The sequence below is a fragment of the Oncorhynchus keta genome, chromosome 18 (genome assembly GCF_023373465.1).
Source record: "Oncorhynchus keta strain PuntledgeMale-10-30-2019 chromosome 18, Oket_V2, whole genome shotgun sequence".
NCBI lineage: Eukaryota > Metazoa > Chordata > Actinopteri > Salmoniformes > Salmonidae > Oncorhynchus > Oncorhynchus keta.
In genome coordinates this window covers 43,964,143-43,984,763 of record NC_068438.1, presented here as the reverse complement: position 1 = coordinate 43,984,763, position 20,621 = coordinate 43,964,143, and the positions used below count along the sequence as shown (strand labels likewise).

Here is a 20,621-nt window from a genome sequence, read left to right as displayed (position 1 = left end):
AAGTGATGACTGTTTAACAGTCTGATGGCCTTGAGATAGAAGCTGTTTTTCAGTCTCTCGGTCTCCGCTTTGATGCACCTGTACTGACCTCACCTTCTGGATGATAGTGGGGTGAACAGGCAGTGGCTCAGGTGGTTGTTGTCCTTGATGATCTTTTTGGCCTTCCTTTGACATCGGGGTGCTGTAGGTGTCCTGGAGGGCAGGTAGTTTGCCCCCGGTGATGCGTTGGGCAGACTGCACCACCCTCTGGAGAGCCCTGCGGTTTCGGGCGGTTACAGTTGCCATACCAATCGGTAATACAGCCCAACAACATGCTCTTAATTGTGCATCTGTCAAATTTTGTGAGGATGTTAGGTGCCAAGCCAAATTTCGTCAGCCTCCAGAGGTTGAATAGGCGCTGTTGCGAGGAACTTGGAACTTTCCACCTTCTCCACTGCTGTCCCGTCGATGTGGATAGCGGGGTGCTCCCTCTGCTGTTTCCTGGAGTCCACGATCATCTCCTTTTTTTCCTACGTTGAGTGAGAGATTACGTTCCTGGCACCACACTTCCAAAGCCCTCATCTCCTTCCTGTAGGCTGTCCCGTCATTGTTGGTAATCAAGCCTACTACTGTTGTGTCATCTGTCTACATTCCCATGGAGACAGACAATCAAAGACATACGTTCCCATGGAGACATATGATCAATTACATACGTTCCCATGGAGACAGACAATAAATGACACGTTCCCATGGAGACAGATGATCAAAGACATACGCTCCCATGGAGACAGACGATCAAAGACATACGCTCCAATGGAGACAGACGATCAATGACATACGTTCCCATGGAGACAATCAATGACACGTTCCCATGGAGACAGATGATCAAAGACATACGCTCCCATGGAGACAGATGATCAAAGACATACGCTCCCATGGAGACATATGATCAATTACATACGTTCCCATGGAGACAGACAATAAATGACACGTTCCCATGGAGACAGATGATCAAAGACATACGCTCCCATGGAGACAGACGATCAAAGACATACGCTCCAATGGAGACAGACGATCAATGACATACGTTCCCATGGAGACAATCAATGACACGTTCCCATGGAGACAGAAGATCAAAGACATATGCTCCCATGGAGACAGAAGTTCAAAGACATATGCTCCCATGGAGACAGACAATCAATGACATATGTTCCCATGGAGACAGACAATCAATAACATACGTTCCCATGGAGACAGAAGATCAAAGACATATGCTCCAATGTAGGCAGACGATCAATGACATATGTTCCCATGGAGACAGACAATCAATAACACACGTTCCCATGGAGAGAGACGATCAAAGACATGGAAACACACACACACGCATACATGCACACACCAGTCAGTCAGTTGACATGTTAGAGTTATGAACCTTACACAACCTCTGTCGCCTTGGCTGACCCCTGGCCGTGCTGGTCAATCAATCAGGGAGAAATGTGATGTCTTTCCCTGTAATGGGTCAGCAGGTCAGACGCGTGATCTATGGGGTACTGAATAGTGTAGCCTTGCTGTGGGACTTACTGGGTAAACTAAATCCCATTTGCCTCATTATCTGTCCTAGCCAGACCAGACCAGCCCAGACCAGGCCTCTTGTCTCCCTCTCACCGTAGGATGTGCTTGTTCTTGGTCTTAATGTTGTCGTCTTTGTTGTTGATTTTATCTCACTTTTTTGTTTCTTGTGGTCTTTCTTTCACATTCTCTATCTCTTACTCCCCTCTTTCTCTCTCTCTCTCTCTCTCTCTCTCTCTCTCTCCCCCTCTCTCTTTCTTTCTCTCTCCCCCCTCTCTCTTTCTTTCTCTCTCTTCCCTCTCTGTCTCTCTCGCTCTCTCTCTGTTTCTCTCACTCTCTTTCTCTTTCACTGTCTCGGTCTCCCTTGCTCTCTGTCTCTCTCTCTCCCAATCCAATTTACACTCACACAATTTCCTAAATAATAGGGACATTTCAAATGTCATATTATGTCTATACATTGTTCTAACGATGTGCAGTCACTTCACCCCTACCTCCATGTACAAATTACATGCGTGCGTGTGCGTGCATGTGTGTGTGTGTGTGCACGTGCGCGCGTGTGTGTGTGCGTGCGTGTGTTTGTGCGCGCGTTCACGTGCATGCGTGTGTGTGTGTGCGCGCGTGTGTGCGTGCGCGTGCGTGTGTGTGTGCGCGTGCGTGTGTGTGTGTGTGTGTGTGTGTGTGTGTGCGTGCGCGTGTGTGTGTGTGTGTGTGTGCGTGTGTGTGTGTGCGTGCGCGCGTGCGTGCGTGTGCGTGCATGTGTGTGTGTGTGTGCACGTGCGCGCGCGTGTGTGTGTGTGCGTGCGTTCGCGTGCGTGCGTGTGTGCGCGCGTCCACGTGCATGCGTGTGTGTGTGCGCGCGTGTGTGCGTGCGCGTGCGTGTGTGCGCGCGTGTGTGCGTGTGTGTGTGTGTGTGTGTGTGTGTGTGTGATTCCTACTGTGTTCTAAATGTGGTCTTTCACTTCTTTATGACTGCTCTCTTTTTCACCAGACACATCCCACTATTCCCCTCAGCACGTGGTTTCTGATGACTCAGCTTGTTCTCTCTTAATGCGGGTGAGAACATCCATCTAGCATGTACATACATACTTTCCCCTCTCCCATTACTCTCCCCTTAATATCCTCATGCTGGACCACGCTCTCTGGAGCGCAACACAGCATTCCCACATGTAGGAATTCTGGACTTTCTCATGACTAATGTGTTCTTTGAACACAGTCCATCACACACATGCTCATAGACAGGCACACGGGTACATGAACACACACACATAAACACACACACACCAGTGGCTGTTGCTCGGCGACCATCCTGATCAGCCTCAGCAGGTGTTGTTGCTCCGGTGAATCGAGCTGTGACATCATGGCCGTCAGGTTGCCTAGGTGACGATGGATGACATGGGGCTGTTTGGGGTAGATGGACGGCAGCACGCGTAGGAGCATGTGGTTACCTAGAGGGGGACGACACGGACAGACAGGGTCTAGCTACATGGTGTACGTGACAACAGATTCAAGTCTCACCATTTGTTGTCAATATTCATTCCATGACGTTCATCCTTGAGGAAGAAAATGTAACATGTATAAATGTAAAAATACACATAATGTGTACCAGAATCGTCCAATATTTGCCCAAGAGAAATTCACCTTGATATCTAAACCATCTTTAAATATCTCATGCATCTGCACAATGTCTTCTGTCTTCAATTAGTAGTTTTATTAGTAGCTTCATCTCTTATGACATTACATGAACACGAACAATGCCTTTTATGTTTACTTTGTACCTAAATCATTAGGGATTGGCTGATGTCCCCACAGTAAAGGGGATTGGCTGATATCCCCACAGTAAAAGGGATTGGCTGATGTCCCCACAGTAAAAGCGATTGGCTGATGTCCCCACAGTAAAAGGGATTGGCTGATGTCCCCACAGTAAAGGGGATTGACTGGTGTCCCCACAGTAAAGGGATTGACTGATGTCCCCACAGTAAAGGGGATTGACTGATGTCCCCACAGTAAAAGGGATTGACTGATGTCCCCACAGTAAAGGGGTTGACTGATGTCCCCACAGTAAAAGGGATTGGCTGATGTCCCCACAGTAAAGGGGTTGACTGATGTCCCCACAGTAAAAGGGATTGACTGATGTCCCCACAGTAAAGGGGATTGACTGGTGTCCCCACAGTAAAGGGGTTGACTGATGTCCCCACAGTAAAGGGGATTGGCTGATGTCCCCACAGTAAAGGGGTTGACTGATGTCCCCACAGTAAAGGGATTGGCTGATATCCCCACAGTAAAAGGGATTGACTGATGTCCCCACAGTAAAGGGGTTGACTGATGTCCCCACAGTAAAAGGGATTGGCTGATGTCCCCACAGTAAAGGGGATTGGCTGATATCCCCACAGTAAAGGGGATTGGCTGATATCCCCACAGTAAAAGGGATTGGCTGATATCCCCACAGTAAAGGGGTTGACTGATGTCCCCACAGTAAAAGGGATTGGCTGATGTCCCCACAGTAAAAGGGATTGGCTGATGTCCCCACAGTAAAAGGGATTGGCTGATGTCCCCACAGTAAAAGGGATTGGCTGATGTCCCCACAGTAAAAGGGATTGACTGATGTCCCCACAGTAAAGGGGATTGACTGATGTCCCCACAGTAAAGGGGTTGACTGATGTCCCCACAGTAAAGGGGATTGACTGGTGTCCCCACAGTAAAAGGGATTGGCTGATGTCCCCACAGTAAAAGGGATTGACTGGTGTCCCCACAGTAAAGGGGTTGACTGATGTCCCCACAGTAAAGGGGATTGACTGGTGTCCCCACAGTAAAAGGGATTGACTGATGTCCCCACAGTAAAAGGGATTGACTGGTGTCCCCACAGTAAAAGGGATTGGCTGATGTCCCCACAGTAAAAGGGATTGGCTGATGTCCCCACAGTAAAAGGTATTGACTGATGTCCCCACAGTAAAAGGCTGGAGTTAATACAGTAGTATGAGTGGGGTAAACCTGGATGTGATTTACTCTATGGGACAAATTCCTACAGCATGACTGTGTCCAGCATGTTATTATTTTATTTTCAATGTCAAAGCACATCATCTAAAGGACATATGGACTTAGTGAGACCGAGAGAGAGAGAGGTGGGGGTTAGAGAACAATAGAGAGAAAGATGTTGTCCTTTCATCTACTGTATAATAGTTTAAAACTGTTCTGCTATGGTAAAATCCACACATGTACTTCCTGCCTATAAAACTTGAACGAATTGGATTGAATTAATTACAAGGAGACCAAAATAGAGTGTCAGACTGAGAGAACGACAGAGGAGACAAAGAGTCAGAGACAAGAGAGCCCTTCAGTCTTCCTGCATGCTGAATATCTGTCGTTATTTACTGGCTCATCTGGAAGTAATCCCTAGGTTCCTTCCTGGGACCATCCTATGAATGGAACACACACTGCGGAGGTGATTCTCATTTTGTGAATGGAGTTCTATTTGCAGTTGGACCTCACTCTGATTGGCTAAGGAAACAGGTGGTACCCCACGGAGACATGGGATAATAAACATGCGTTGGAAAACAGGAAGTAGTGAGAGTGCGAAAAACTGTGGGCCAGCAGTTTTCAGCGTGTGTGTGTGCATGGGTGTGTGTGTATGTGTGTGTGTGTGTGCATTGCGAGCTAGCGTTGCTACCTGCTACACAAAACGAATCTGATGGCCATAACTCCTATCAATGAGATCAATGTCCTTGCCAACATCTGTCTACAGATTACCTGGAATGGATTGATTTAAAATGACTTAAAATGTTAGCATTGACATTTACTAATTAGTTTAATGCATGATGATTGACTGTATCAAAAGGATTCACAAGGTGACACCTGACTGGCTGCACATCACTGTGCATGTTCTGGGTCATATATCAACACGCCTAATGATAGACATTGGTAACTACACTGAGTGTACAAAACAATAGGAACACCTGCTCTTCCAAGTCATAAACTCAGCAAAAAAAGAAATGTTCTCTCACAGTCAACTGACGTTTATTTTCAGCAAACTTTAACATGTGTAGATGTTTGTATAAACATAACAAGATTCAACAACTGAGAAATAAACTGAACAAGTTCCACAGACATGTGACTAACACAAATGGAATAATGTGTCCCTGAACAAAGGGGGGGTCAAAAGTAACTGTCAGTATCTGGTGTGGCCACCAGCTGCATTAAGTACTGCAGTGCATCTCCTCCTCATGGACTGCACCAGATTTGCCAGTTCTTGCTCTGAGATGTTACACCACTCTTCCACCAAGGCACCTGCAAGTTCCTGGACATTTCTGGGGGGAATGGCCCTAGCCCTCACCATCCGATCCAACAGGTCCCAGAGGTGCTCATTGGGATTGAGATCCAGGCTCTTCGCTGGCCATGGCAGAACACTGACATTCCTGTCTTGCAGGAAATCACGCACAGAACAAGCAGTATGGCTGGTGGCATTGTCATGCTGGAGGGTCATGTCAGGATGAGCCTGCAAGAAGGGTACCACATGAGGGAGGAGGATATCTTCCCTGTAACGCACAGCGTTGAGATTGCCTGCAATGACAACAAACTCAGTCCGATGATGCTGTGACACATCGCCCCAGACCATGACGGACCCTCCACCTCTAAATCGATCCTGCTCCAGAGTACAGGCCTCGGTGTAACACTCATTCCTTCGACGATAAACGCGAATCCGACCATCACCCCTGGTGAGACAAAACCGCGACTCGTCAGTGAAGAGCACTTTTTGCCAGTCCTGTCTGGTCCAGCGACGGTGGGTTTGTGCCATAAGCGACATGCCATTGGAACACAGGAGTGATGGTTGCTGATAATGGGCCTCTGTACGCCTATGTAGATATTCCATTAAAAATAAGCCATTTCCAGCTACAATAGTAATATAGAACATTAACAATGTCTACACTGTATTTCTGATTATTTTTTAATGTTTTATTTTAAAACAAGGACATTTCTAAGTGACCCCAAACTTTTGAACAGTAGTGTACATGTCTATTGTCTACCTATGAGACAGAATCCACGGGGGTTATAAGAGGTTTGAGTCAACAACTGCAACGCTGCTGGACTTTTCACCCTCAACAGTTTCCGTATCAAGAATGGTCCACCATCCAAAGGACATCCAGCCAACTTGACACAACAGCGGGAGTGGGCCAGCATCCTTGTTGAACACTTTCAACAACTTGTAAAGTGATGTCCCGACGAATTGAGGCTGTTCTGAGGGCAAAAAGGCAACTCAATATTAGGAGGATATTCCCAGAATGGTAAAGGTGTACACGCTCTGGGTAACACATCCAATAGATAACATGTACACTGCCTCCCATGGCAACTCATCGTCCAAAAGATAACATATACACTTCCTCCCATGGCAACTCATCATCCAATAGATAACATTTACACTGCCTCCCATGGCAACTCATCATCCAATAGATAACATTTACACTGCCTCCCATGGCAACTCATCATCCAATAGATAACATTTACACTGCCTCCCATGGCAACTCATCGTCCAAAAGATAACATATACACTTCCTCCCATGGCAACTGTCTTTCTGCTGTGACCCTGTCTGTCTGCTGTGGCCCTGTCTGTCTGTTGTGACCTGTCTGTCTGTTGTGACCTGTCTGTCTGCTGTGGCCCTGTCTGTCTGTTGTGACCTGTCTGTCTGCTGTGGCCTGTCTGTTTGCTGTGGCCCTGTCTGTCTGCTGTGGTCCTGTCTGTCTGTTGTAACCTGTCTTTCTGCTGTGACCTGTCTGTCTGCTGTGGTCCTGTCTGTCTGCTGTGACCTGTCTGTCTGCTGTGTCCTGTCTGTCTGCTGTGGCCTGTCTGTTTGCTGTGGCCCTGTCTGTCTGCTGTGGTCCTGTCTGTCTGTTGTAACCTGTCTGTCTGCTGTCTGTCTGCTGCTGTGGTCCTGTCTGTCTGCTGTGACCTGCCTGTCTGTTTCTGCTGTGGCCCTGTCTGTCTGTCTGTTGTAACCTGTCTGTCTGTGTGGTCTGTCTGTCTGTTGTAACCTGTCTGTCTGCTGTGGTCCTGTCTGTCTGCTGTGGTCCTGTCTGTCTGCTGTGACCTGTCTGTCTGCTGTGGCCCTGTCTGTCTGCTGTGGTCCTGTCTGTCTGCTGTGACCCTGTCTGTCTGTTGTGACCTGTCTGTCTGCTGTGGCCTGTCTGTCTGTCTGCTGTGGCCTGTCTGTCTGCTGTGGTCCTGTCTGTCTGCTGTGGCCCTGTCTGTCTGCTGTGGTCCTGTCTGTCTGCTGTGACCTGTCTGTCTGCTGTGGTCCTGTCTGTCTGTTGTAACCTGTCTGTCTGCTGTGGTCCTGTCTGTCTGCTGTGGTCCTGTCTGTCTGCTGTGACCTGTCTGTCTGCTGTGGTCCTGTCTGTCTGCTGTGGTCCTGTCTGTCTGCTGTGGTCCTGTCTGTCTGCTGTGACCCTGTCTGTCTGCTGTGGTCCTGTCTGTCTGCTGTGACCTGTCTGTCTGCTGTGGTCCTGTCTGTCTGCTGTGACCCTGTCTGTCTGCTGTGGCCCTGTCTGTCTGTTGTAACCTGTCTGTCTGCTGTGGTCCTGTCTGTCTGTTGTGGCCTGTCTGTCTGCTGTGGTCCTGTCTGTCTGCTGTGGTCCTGTCTGTCTGCTGTGACCTGTCTGTCTGCTGTGGCCCTGTCTGTCTGCTGTGGTCCTGTCTGTCTGCTGTGACCCTGTCTGTCTGTTGTGACCTGTCTGTCTGCTGTGGCCGGTCTGTCTGTTGTGACCTGTCTGTCTGCTGTGGTGTCTGTCTGTCTGTCTGCTGCTGTGTCTGTCTGCTGTGGTCTGTCTGTCTGCTGTGACCTGTCTGCTGTCTGTCTGTGGTAACCTGTCTGTCTGCTGTGGTCCTGTCTGTCTGCTGTGGTCCTGTCTTTCTGCTGTGACCTGTCTGTCTGCTGTGGTCCTGTCTGTCTGCTGACCTGTCTGTCTGCTGTGACCCTGTCTGTCTGTTGTGACCTGTCTGTCTGCTGTGGCCGGTCTGTCTGTTGTGACCTGTTTGTCTGCTGTGGCCTGTCTGTCTGCTGTGGTCCTGTCTGTCTGCTGTGACCTGTCTGTCTGCTGTGGCCTGTCTGTCTGCTGTGACCTGTCTGTCTGCTGTGGTCCTGTCTGTCTGTTGTAACCTGTCTGTCTGCTGTGGTCCTGTCTGTCTGCTGTGACCTGTCTGTCTGCTGTGGCCCTGTCTGTCTGCTGTGACCTGTCTGTCTGCTGTGGTCCTGTCTGTCTGTTGTGACCTGTCTGTCTGCTGTGGTCCTGTCTGTCTGCTGTGACCTGTCTGTCTGCTGTGGTCCTGTCTGTCTGCTGTGACCTGTCTGTCTGCTGTGGTCCTGTCTGTTTGCTGTGACCCTGTCTGTCTGCTGTGGCCCTGTCTGTCTGCTGTGACCTGTCTGTCTGCTGTGGCCCTGTCTGTCTGCTGTGGTCTTGTCTGTCTGCTGTGACCCTGTCTGTTGTGACCTGTCTATCTGCTGTGATAACATCACTAATACAACCCCAAGACAAATCAACAGAGCAACCGTCGCCAAGCAGCTGCTCAGTCCTGACAATATTCATTATTACATAGTCTTTGATGTTCCTACCTGACCCCCAGTCGCCTCCACACACACACACACACACACACACACACACACACACACACACACACACACACACACACACACACACACACACACACACACACACACACACACACACACACACACACACACACACACCAGAGTAAGAAAAGCAGTAAGAGAGAGATGAGAGAGACATAAAGAGGGCGAGTTAGTGAGCATTCCTAAAGGTGAGAGAGAGATAATTTATTGGTTTGTCGGGAGCAGAATGTTAAAGCCAGGAGCCAGACGTCTGCAGAATCAAAGACCCATGGGAGATTTACGGTGCTTCCGTGTCCACCCATGTCTGAACACACTTAGTCCATGTGCCCCGAGGAGCGCACAAACAAACACACACACACACACACACACACACACACACACACACACACACACACACACACACACACACACACACACACACACACACACACACACACACACACACACACACACACACACACACACACACACACACACACACACACACACACACACACACACACTAAAGCCATCTAGCAGTCTACCAGTCATCCATCTATGCCTCAGAGGGCAGTAAACCATTAAAGACGACCACAACAAAACCAGAACCAGCCTCTCACATTAATAACAAGCCCTTTAACATCTAATGCTCCACCCCACCTCCACCACACCTCTCCTTCCCACTCAATTCAATTCAATTACAGATTTTAACAATCACTTTGGCACTAATTTCAGAACCTTGTGGTCATTTTTCAAAACACAAAACTCAAAACGGTCATCACTTGTAACACAGGCTGTCCAGTGTTCAAAACATTGCATTGTGCATTCATATCTTTAAAGAAACCTTGCACATGCAGAATAATTTGTTCAAATAACTAATTTATCATGAAATACCATAGGAACATTCATTTAGATCACCCACACACAGGATACTAATAGTTTCACTGTGTAGTTGTTCGTACAATCATTAAATATTGTAGTACAAAGTATGTGATACATGTTTCATTATCCTACTACATGTAAATCATCACTGTAAAATGACTAGTAGAGAGAATACTACAGACACAGTAGAATCATTGAACAAAATAGGAAATGTATTGATGAAATTCAATAAAATCACAACATAGGTTTCTTTGAATCAGAGCAAAAATAATTAGCAACAAAAACCGAAAAAAACAGTTAAAAGGTCAACTGTAATGTTCCTCACCTGACTTACTGTAAAAAGCAAAACAAAGGATTGATTACTGTACTTCTATATTTCCATCAACTCTGTCTTGTGGATTTGGCCACAGGTTCTTATCCACATCACAATGGATGTTTTCATTAGTCAAACATCTTGGGAAGAATCTTCGGGCGAATCCAGACCTGACACTGGTCTGCCGTGATGTCATTGCATGCGTCATCCATGGCCTAGAGAAGAGCGGTTTGTTCGTGAGGGTGTCTATCATATACCTTCCACCTCCATGTGGAGAAAAATTCCTCAATCGGGTTAAGGAAAGGAGAGTATGGGGGTAAGTAAAGGGTGGTAAATTGTGGTTGGGCCTGAAACCATGCTTGCACCATTTGAGAATGGTGGAACCTGACATTATCCCACACAATTACATAGGTCATACCTTCAGCTCTACAGACCTGATTAAGCTCATCAAGGAAGGTTACCTTTGAACAGCGAATCATGTGGCTGCCTGCAACTCAATATATAGAGTCTATAGAGTAGAGAGCTTTAGATGTTGTTCGACCAAACATTAGAACAGGCAAGATGAGTAATCTAAGCAACTTTGACTGTGGTATGATTGTTGATTTACATTTACATTTAAGTCATTTAGCAGACGCTCTTATCCAGAGCGACTTACAAATTGGTGCATTCACCTTATGACATCCAGTGGAACAGTCACTTTACAATAGTGCATCTAAATCTTAAAAGGGGGGTGAGAAGGATTACTTATCCTATCCTAGGTATTCCTTAAAGAGGTGGGGTTTCAGGTGTCTCCGGAAGGTGGTGATTGACTCCGCTGTCCTGGCGTCGTGAGGGAGTTTGTTCCACCATTGGGGGCCAGAGCAGCGAACAGTTTTGACTGGTCTGAGCGGGAACTGTACTTCCTCAGTGGTAGGGAGGCGAGCAGGCCAGAGGTGGATGAACGCAGTGCCCTTGTTTGGGTGTAGGGCCTGATCAGAGCCTGGAGGTACTGAGGTGCCGTTCCCCTCACAGCTCCGTAGGCAAGCACCATGGTCTTGTAGCGGATGCGAGCTTCAACTGGAAGCCAGTGGAGAGAGCGGAGGAGCGGGGTGACGTGAGAGAACTTGGGAAGGTTGAACACCAGACAGGCTGCGGCGTTCTGGATGAGTTGTAGGGTTTAATGGCACAGGCAGGGAGCCCAGCCAACAGCGAGTTGCAGTAATCCAGACGGAGATGACAAGTGCCTGGATTAGGACCTGCGCCGCTTCCTGTGTGAGGCAGGGTCGTACTCTGCGGATGTTGTAGAGCATGAACCTACAGGAACGGGCCACCGCCTTGATGTTAGTTGAGAACGACAGGGTGTTGTCCAGGATCACGCCAAGGTTCTTAGCGCTCTGGGAGGAGGACACAATGGAGTTGTCAACCGTGATGGCGAGATCATGGAACGGGCAGTCCTTCCCGGGAGGAAGAGCAGCTCCGTCTTGCCGAGGTTCAGCTTGAGGTGGTGATCCGTCATCCACACTGATATGTCTGCCAGACATGCAGAGATGCGATTCGCCACCTGGTCATCAGAAGGGGGAAAGGAGAAGATTAATTGTGTGTCGTCTGCATAGCAATGATAGGAGAGACCATGTGAGGTTATGACAGAGCCAAGTGACTTGGTGTATAGCGAGAATAGGAGAGGGCCTAGAACAGAGCCCTGGGGGACACCAGTGGTGAGAGCGCGTGGTGAGGAGACAGATTCTCGCCACGCCACCTGGTAGGAGCGACCTGTCAGGTAGGACGCAATCCAGCGTGGGCCGCGCCGGAGATGCCCAACTCGGAGAGGGTGGAGAGGAGGATCTGATGGTTCACAGTATCGAAGGCAGCCGATAGGTCTAGAAGGATGAGAGCAGAGGAGAGAGAGTTAGCTTTAGCGGTGCGGAGCGCCTCCGTGATACAGTGAAGAGCAGTCTCAGTTGAATGACTAGTCTTGAAACCTGACTGATTTGGATCAAGAAGGTCATTCTGAGAGAGATAGCGGGAGAGCTGGCCAAGGACGGCACGTTCAAGAGTTTTGGAGAGAAAAGAAAGAAGGGATACTGGTCTGTAGTTGTTGACATCGGAGGGATCGAGTGTAGGTTTTTTCAGAAGGGGTGCAACTCTCGCTCTCTTGAAGACGGAAGGGACGTAGCCAGCGGTCAGGGATGAGTTGATGAGCGAGGTGAGGTAAGGGAGAAGGTCTCCGGAAATGGTCTGGAGAAGAGAGGAGGGGATAGGATCAAGCGGGCAGGTTGTTGGGCGGCCGGCCGTCACAAGACGCGAGATTTCATCTGGAGAGAGAGGGAGAAAGAGGTCAGAGCACAGGGTAGGGCAGTGTGAGCAGAACCAGCGGTGTCGTTTGACTTAGCAAACGAGGATCGGATGTCGTCAACCTTCTTTTCAAAATGGTTGACGAAGTCATCTGCAGAGAGGGAGGAGGGGGGGAGGGGGAGGAGGATTCAGGAGGGAGGAGAAGGTGGCAAAGAGCTTCCTAGGGTTAGAGGCAGAAGCTTGGAATTTAGAGTGGTAGAAAGTGGCTTTAGCAGCAGAGACAGAAGAGGAAAATGTAGAGAGGAGGGAGCGAAAGGATGCCAGGTCCGCAAGGAGGCGAGTTTTCCTCCATTTCCGCTCGGCTGCCCGGAGCCCTGTTCTGTGAGCTCGCAATGAGTCGTCGAGCCACAGAGTGGGAGGGGAGGACCGAGCCGGCCTGGAGGATAGCGGGCATAGAGAGTCAAAGGATGCAGAAAGGGAGGAGAGGAGGGTTGAGGAGGCAGAATCAGGAGATAGGTTGGAGAAGGTTTGAGCAGAGGGAAGAGATGATAGGATGGAAGAGGAGAGAGTAGCGGGGGAGAGAGAGCGAAGGTTGGGACGGCGCGATACCATCCGAGTAGGGGCAGTGTGGGAAGTGTTGGATGAGAGAGAGAGGGAAAAGGATACAAGGTAGTGGTCGGAGACTTGGAGGGGAGTTGCAATGAGGTTAGTGGAAGAACAGCATCTAGTAAAGATGAGGTCGAGCGTATTGCCTGCCTTGTGAGTAGGGGGAAGGTGAGAGGGTGAGGTCAAAAGAGGAGAGGAGTGGAAAGAAGGAGGCAGAGAGGAATGAGTCAAAGGTAGACGTGGGGAGGTTAAAGTCGCCCAGAACTGTGATAGGTGAGCCGTCCTCAGGAAAGGAGCTTATCAAGGCATCAAGCTCATTGATGAACTCTCCGAGGGAACCTGGAGGGCGATAAATGATAAGGATGTTAAGCTTGAAAGGGCTGGTAACTGTGACAGCATGGAATTCAAAGGAGGCGATAGACAGATGGGTAAGGGGAGAAAGAGAGAATGACCACTTGGGAGAGATGAGGATCCCGGTGCCACCACCCCGCTGACCAGAAGCTCTCGGGGTGTGCGAGAACACGTGGGCGGACAAAGAGAGAGCAGTAGGAGTGGCAGTGTTATCTGTGGTGATCCATGTTTCCGTCAGTGCCAAGAAGTCGAGGGACTGGAGGGAGGCATAGGCTGAGATGAACTCTGCCTTGTTGGCCGCAGATCGGCAGTTCCAGAGGCTACCGGAGACCTGGAACTCCACGTGGGTCGTGCGCGCTGGGACCACCAGATTAGGTGGCCGCGGCCACGCGGTGTGGAGCGTTTGTATGGTCTGTGCAGAGAGGAGAGAACAGGGATAGACAGACACATAGTTGACAGGCTACAGAAGAGGCTACGCTAATGCAAAGGAGATTGGAATGACAAGTGGACTACACGTCTCGAATGTTCAGAAAGTTAAGCTTACGTAGCAAGAATCTTATTGACTAAAATGATTAAAATGATACAGTACTGCTGAAGTAGGCTAGCTGGCAGTGGCTGCGTTGTTGACTTTGTAGGCTAGCTGGCAGTGGCTGCGTTGTTGACACTACACTAATCAAGTCGTTCCGTTGAGTGTGATAGTTTCTACAGTGCTGCTATTCGGGGGCTAGCTGGCTAGCTAGCAGTGTTGATTACGTTACGCTGCGTTAAAAGAACGACAATAGCTGGCTAGCTAACCTAGAAAATCGCTCTAGACTACACAATTATCTTTGATACAAAGACGGCTATGTAGCTCGCTATGTAGCTAGCTACGATCAAACAAATCAAACCGTTGTACTGTAATGAAATTAAATGAAAATGTGATACTACCTGTGGAGAGAAGCGGAATGCGACCGGGTTGTTGAGTTCTATTCGGAAGACGTTGGCTAGCTGTTGGCTAGCTAGCAGTGTCTCCTACGTTAAGGACGACAAATAGCTGGCTAGCTAACCTCGGTAAATTAGGATAATCACTCTAAGACTACACAATTATCTTGGATACGAAGACAGCAAAGACAGCTATGTAGCTAGCTAACACTACACTATTCAAGTCGTTCAGTTGAGTGTAATAGTTTCTACAGTGCTGCTAATCGGTGGACGTTTGCTAGCTGGCTAGCTGCTGGGCAGAGCAGTGAAGACTACGTTAGGACGACGAAATACGATAATTACGCATGGTGATTCCAGCATCTCAGAAACAGCTGCCTTCCTGGGATTTTTACGCACTACAGTCTCTAGAGTTTCCAGAGAATGGTGCGATAAACAAAACACATTCAGTGAGCGGCAGTTCTGTGGGCAAAACACCTTGTTAATGAGAGAGGTCAGAGGAGAATGTCCAGACTTATTCAACCTAACAGAAAGGCCACAAATGGTCAAATAACAGCTGTTTAAAACAGTGGTGTGCAGAAGGCCATCTCTTAACGTACAACACCGTGAATAATTCAGGCTGTTGTGGAGGCAAAAGGGGGTCCTTCCCAGTACTAGATAGGTGTACCTAATAAAGTGGCCGGTGAGTGTATAGTGATGTCAAATCTGAAAACATGGTCTGGAAAAGTGGTACATGGGACCATAGAAACAGTGTCTGATAAAGAATGATGATGAAATATTACATCCATAGATAATGTAGTCCAATTGGTTCATGTTCCACGGTAATTGGTGTCAATGGATCTCGTTATCCTGAAACTTTCATGATCTAAACATGGAATATTGTTTGTCAGTTTCCGTAAAACTATGCATTAAGAGTAATGCAACAGTTACTTATCATTTTGAGCAGTGGTATCAATTGATAGTTTGATCATTGTAATGAAATTAATAGACAGTCATTTCAGATGTAATGTGTTAATTGCATTTTGAAATGGTAATACTTTGATGTTAAGTTGTGTCATTTTGAACAGGTGATTTTAGTTCAATGAACAAATGATCTTAGATGTATGTGTATTGTATCCGAATAATTGGAAAAAGTTTTGAAGTTTTGAAGTTTTGAAAAATTAGCATTTTGATCATTGGTTTTGAGTTTTGTGTCTAGATTTTTGAAAAATGACATCAAGGTTCCGAAATAAGTGCCAAAGTGATTGTAAAACAATGTAAGGAAGGAGAGGTGAAGCGGGAGAGACAGGCATGTATGTTAAGACATTTTACCTTCTCTCTCTCATAACTTCTTGTGTGTGTGAGTCATGGGCTGTGGGAGCTCCACTCAAAACACACAAGCCCGGCACCAGCCCCCAGCCCATCCTATCCTAGCTCTGTCCCAGCCTTAGCCCAGCCTATACCATGCCCCAGCCTGAGTTTCTATGTCACACACACACACACACACACACACACACACACACACACACACACACACACACACACACACACACACACACACACACACACACACACACACACACACACACACACACACACACACACACACACACACACACACACACAGCATGTTTCCTTTAGAGATATTAATAGTTCCGCTGTGTTCTTAGTCATTTTTTTATTGTTATGTTCTTAGCACTACATGCAGTCTCACTTACAGTAAGTCAAGGTGTCTTTTGCAATCTGTCAACCCCAGTCGAAATGCTGATACAGGGCCTAATAATTCTCTCTTTTGACAGCCTACACAGGAAAAAACACCCTAAACTCTAACAAGGACTGACCTTCTATTCTTTAGTAAACAAAGAAAACATTTCACAGCAGTCTTCCAGGACACTGCAGTCTGAATGAACATAAACACCTACAGTGGAGGCGAGAAGGGCATGTTAACACCTCACCACTGAGGTATGCTAATGATATTCTGGAAATGAACTGTGGGTGTACAGTACATTATGTAAATCTGGTAGCTACAGTACAGTGCCTTAGCCTCGTGCAGTGACGTCAAACCTAAGGTCAGTTGCCCCTGAAACAAATGTGTTGGCAGCAGGGCCTTCATACGATTAACTTCAGAGTGCTGGTGGTAGGAGCATAGTATCAAATGACAGGGTTGCGGGGACATGCTAGGGCCCATATCCTATAGGGCCCAGATCCCATAGGGCCCAGATCCCATAGGGTCCAGATACCATAAGGCCCAAATCCCACAGGGCCCAGACCCCATAGGGCCCAGATCCCATAAAGCCCAGATTCCATAGGGTCTAGATTCCATAGGGCCCAGATCCCATAAAGCCCAGATTCCATAGGGTCCAGATCCCATAGGGCCCAGATCCCATAAAGCCCAGATTCCATAGGATCTAGATTCCATAGGGCCCAGATCCCATAGGGCCCATATCCCATAGGGTCCAGATCCCAACAAGGATCTGATGTCAATGTGATGCGATAACTGTATTTAATAAATCATAATTTATGCCAGGATTCAAGAAAACCTTGTTCATTGTATTGTGACCCTCCAGAAACAATGTCTAGCATCAGAAACATTAATACTACAGCATTGGGCCAAACATTAAACTCACTTCCATGGGAAGTGATTCTGCAGACTAGAACTATACTGAGCTCAGCAGAAACACGTGACTAGTGTGGTTTGGAGACTTTTATGATCCAAACATTTCAATGTGTGGTTGTCATGAATCATTTCACCTGGGACCTAGTCCATACCCTTATATGCATGTCTCATATATATCCGACATTGGAATTCCCATCTGCAAAAAAAAAAACTTGTTCTGGAATTTCAACATTTCTGTGTCTTGAGACTCTAAACACATTATATATATACTTTATATAGATAATATACATTGGAATATTTATTTTTTGTTCCCCTTTAACCTATGCTAGTCTGAATCACTATGCAGTAATGTTAACCTATGCTAGTCTGAATCACTACACAGTAATGTTAACCTATGCTAGTCTGAATCACTACACAGTAATGTTAACCTATGCTTGTCTGAATCATTATGCAGTAATGTTAACCTATGCTAGTCTGAATCACTATGCAGTAATGTTAACATATGCTAGTCTGAATCACTACGCAGTAATGTTAACCTATGCTAGTCTGAATCACTATGCAGTAATGTTAACCTATGCTAGTCTGAATCACTACGCAGTAATGTTAACCTATGCTAGTCTGAATCACTACGCAGTAATGTTAACCTATGCTTGTCTGAATCACTATGCAGTAATGTTAACCTATGCTAGTCTGAATCACTATGCAGTAATGTTAACCTATGCTAGTCTGAATCACTATACAGTAATGTTAACCTATGCTAGTCTGAATCACTATGCAGTAATGTTAACCTATGCTAGTCTGAATCACTACGCAGTAATGTTAACCTATGCTAGTCTGAATCACTACGCAGTAATGTTAACCTATGCTAGTCTGAATCACTATGCAGTAATGTTAACTGCAGTAAGTAAGTAATCCTTCTCACCCCCCTTCTCCCCCCAACAAGATTTAGATGCAAGTGGCTGTTCCACTGGTTGTCATAAGGTGTATGCACCAATTTGTAAGTCGCTCTGGATAAGAGCGTCTGCTAAATGACTTAAATGTAAATGTAAATGTTAACCTATGCTAGTCTGAATCACTATGCAGTAATGTTAACCTATGCTAGTCTGAATCACTACGCAGTAATGTTAACCTATGCTAGTCTGAATCACTACGCAGTAATGTTAACCCATGCTAGTCTGAATCACTACGCAGTAATGTTAACCTATGCTAGTATGAATCACTATGCAGTAATGTTAACCTATGCTAGTCTGAATCACTATTCAGTAATGTTAACATATGCTAGTCTGAATCACTACGCAGTAATGTTAACCTATGCTAGTCTGAATCACTACGCAGTAATGTTAACCTATGCTAGTCTGAATCACTATGCAGTAATGTTAACCTATGCTAGTCTGAATCACTATGCAGTAATGTTAACCTATGCTAGTCTGAATCACTATGCAGTAATGTTAACCTATGCTAGTCTGAATCACTCACACAACTAGCCTAAAGGAGCTCAGCTGAGGTCAACATTCAGCACTACTGGATGGACGGCTGTAAAGAGCCTCTGTTTAAACAACACAGTAAAGAACAGCTGTAAAGAGCCACTGTTTAAACAACACAGTAAAGAACAGCTGTAAAGAGCCACTGTTTAAACAACACAGTAAAGAACAGCTGTAAAGAGCCACTGTTTAAACAACACAGTAAAGAACAGCTATAAAGAGCCACTGTTTAAACAACACAGTAAAGAACAGCTGTAAAGAGCCACTGTTTAAACAACACAGTAAAGAACAGCTGTAAAGAGCCACTGTTTAAACAACACAGTAAAGAACAGCTGTAAAGAGCCGCTGTTTAAACAACACAGTAAAGAACAGCTGTAAAGAGCCGCTGTTTAAACAACACAGTAAAGAACAGCTGTAAAGAGCCACTGTTTAAACAACACAGTAAAGAACAACTGTAAAGAGCCACTGTTTAAACAACACAGCAAAGAACAGCTGTAAAGAGCCACTGTTTAAACAACACAGTAAAGAACAGCTGTAAAGAGCCACTGTTTAAACAACACAGTAAAGAACAGCTGTAAAGAGCCACTGTTTAAGTTGGTGGTTGAAGATATCCCTCTAGTGGTGTGGGGGCTGTGCTTTGGCAAAGTGGGTGGGGTTATATCCTTTCTGTTTGGCCCTGTCCGGGGGTGTCCTCGGATGGGGCCACAGTGTCTCCTGACCCCTCCTGTCTCAGCCTCCAGTATTTATGCTGCAGTAGTTTATGTGTCGGGGGGCTAGGGTCAGTTTGTTATATCTGGAGTACTTCTCCTGTCCTATTCGGTGTCCTGTGTGAATCTAAGTGTGCGTTCTCTAATTCTCTCCTTCTCTCTTTCTTTCTCTCTCTCGGAGGACCTGAGCCCTAGGACCATGCCCCAGGACTACCTGACATGATGACTCCTTGCTGTCCCCAGTCCACCTGGCCATGCTGCTGCTCCAGTTTCAACTGTTCTGCCTTACTATTATTCAACCATGCTGGTCATTTATGAACATTTGAACATCTTGGCCACGTTCTGTTATAATCTCCACCAGGCACAGCCAGAAGAGGACTGGCCACCCCACATATGCTCTCTCTAATTCTCTCTTTCTTTCTCTCTCTCGGAGGACCTGAGCCCTAGGACCGTGCCCCAGGACTACCTGACATGATGGCTCCTTGCTGTCCCCAGTCCACCTGACTGTGCTGCTGCTCCAGTTTCAACTGTTCTGCCTTATTATTATTCGACCATGCTGGTCATTTATGAACATTTGAACATCTTGGTCATGTTCTGTTATAATCTCTACCCGGCACAGCCAGAAGAGGACTGGCCACCCCACATAGCCCGGTTCCTCTCTAGGTTTCTTCCTAGGTTTTGGCCTTTCTAGGGAGTTTTTCCTAGCCACCGTGCTTTTACACCTGCATTGTTTGCTGTTTGGGGTTTTAGGCTGGGTTTCTGTACAGCACTTTGAGATATCAGCTGATGTACGAAGGGCTATATAAAGAAAATTTGATTTGATTTGATTTGTTTAAACAACACAGTAAAGAACAGCTGTAAAGAGCCGCTGTTTAAACAACACAGTAAAGAACAGCTGTAAAGAGACACTGTTTAAACAACACAGTAAAGAACAGCTGTAAAGAGCCACTGTTTAAACAACACAGTAAAGAACAGCTGTAAAGAGCCGCTGTTTAAACAACACAGTAAAGAACAGCTTGTAAAGAGCCACTGTTTAAACAACACAGTAAAGAACAGCTGTAAAGAGCCACTGTTTAAACAACACAGTAACGAACAGCTTGTAAAGAGCCACTGTTTAAACAACACAGTAACGAACAGCTGTGTAGATATCGTACATATTAATTAAGAGGCATGAAATAACATGACTTATGATATGCATTCAAAACTCAGATCCTCCTCCATACACATATAGGGCTTTCTTGCACGCACACACACTCGCTCTCTGTCTCATGTGGTTAGAGCAGTATACATCATGTGTTTCCTGTTGGTGTAATATAGACCTCAGGTAGGCTCCATAAAGGCGGCTTGGTAACC

General features: G+C 46.7%; 1 protein-coding gene across 1 annotated transcript in view; it reads right to left on the bottom strand.

The window, feature by feature from the left end:
• LOC118394464 (ventricular zone-expressed PH domain-containing protein-like) overlaps positions 1-20,621 on the bottom strand; it is a 172,276-nt gene that overhangs the window by 87,125 nt on the left and 64,530 nt on the right. Inside the window, exon 6 of the mRNA XM_052468455.1 lies at positions 2,830-2,993. Within this exon, the coding sequence (XP_052324415.1) occupies positions 2,830-2,993 (164 nt within the window). The remainder of the gene's footprint in view (positions 1-2,829; positions 2,994-20,621) is intronic.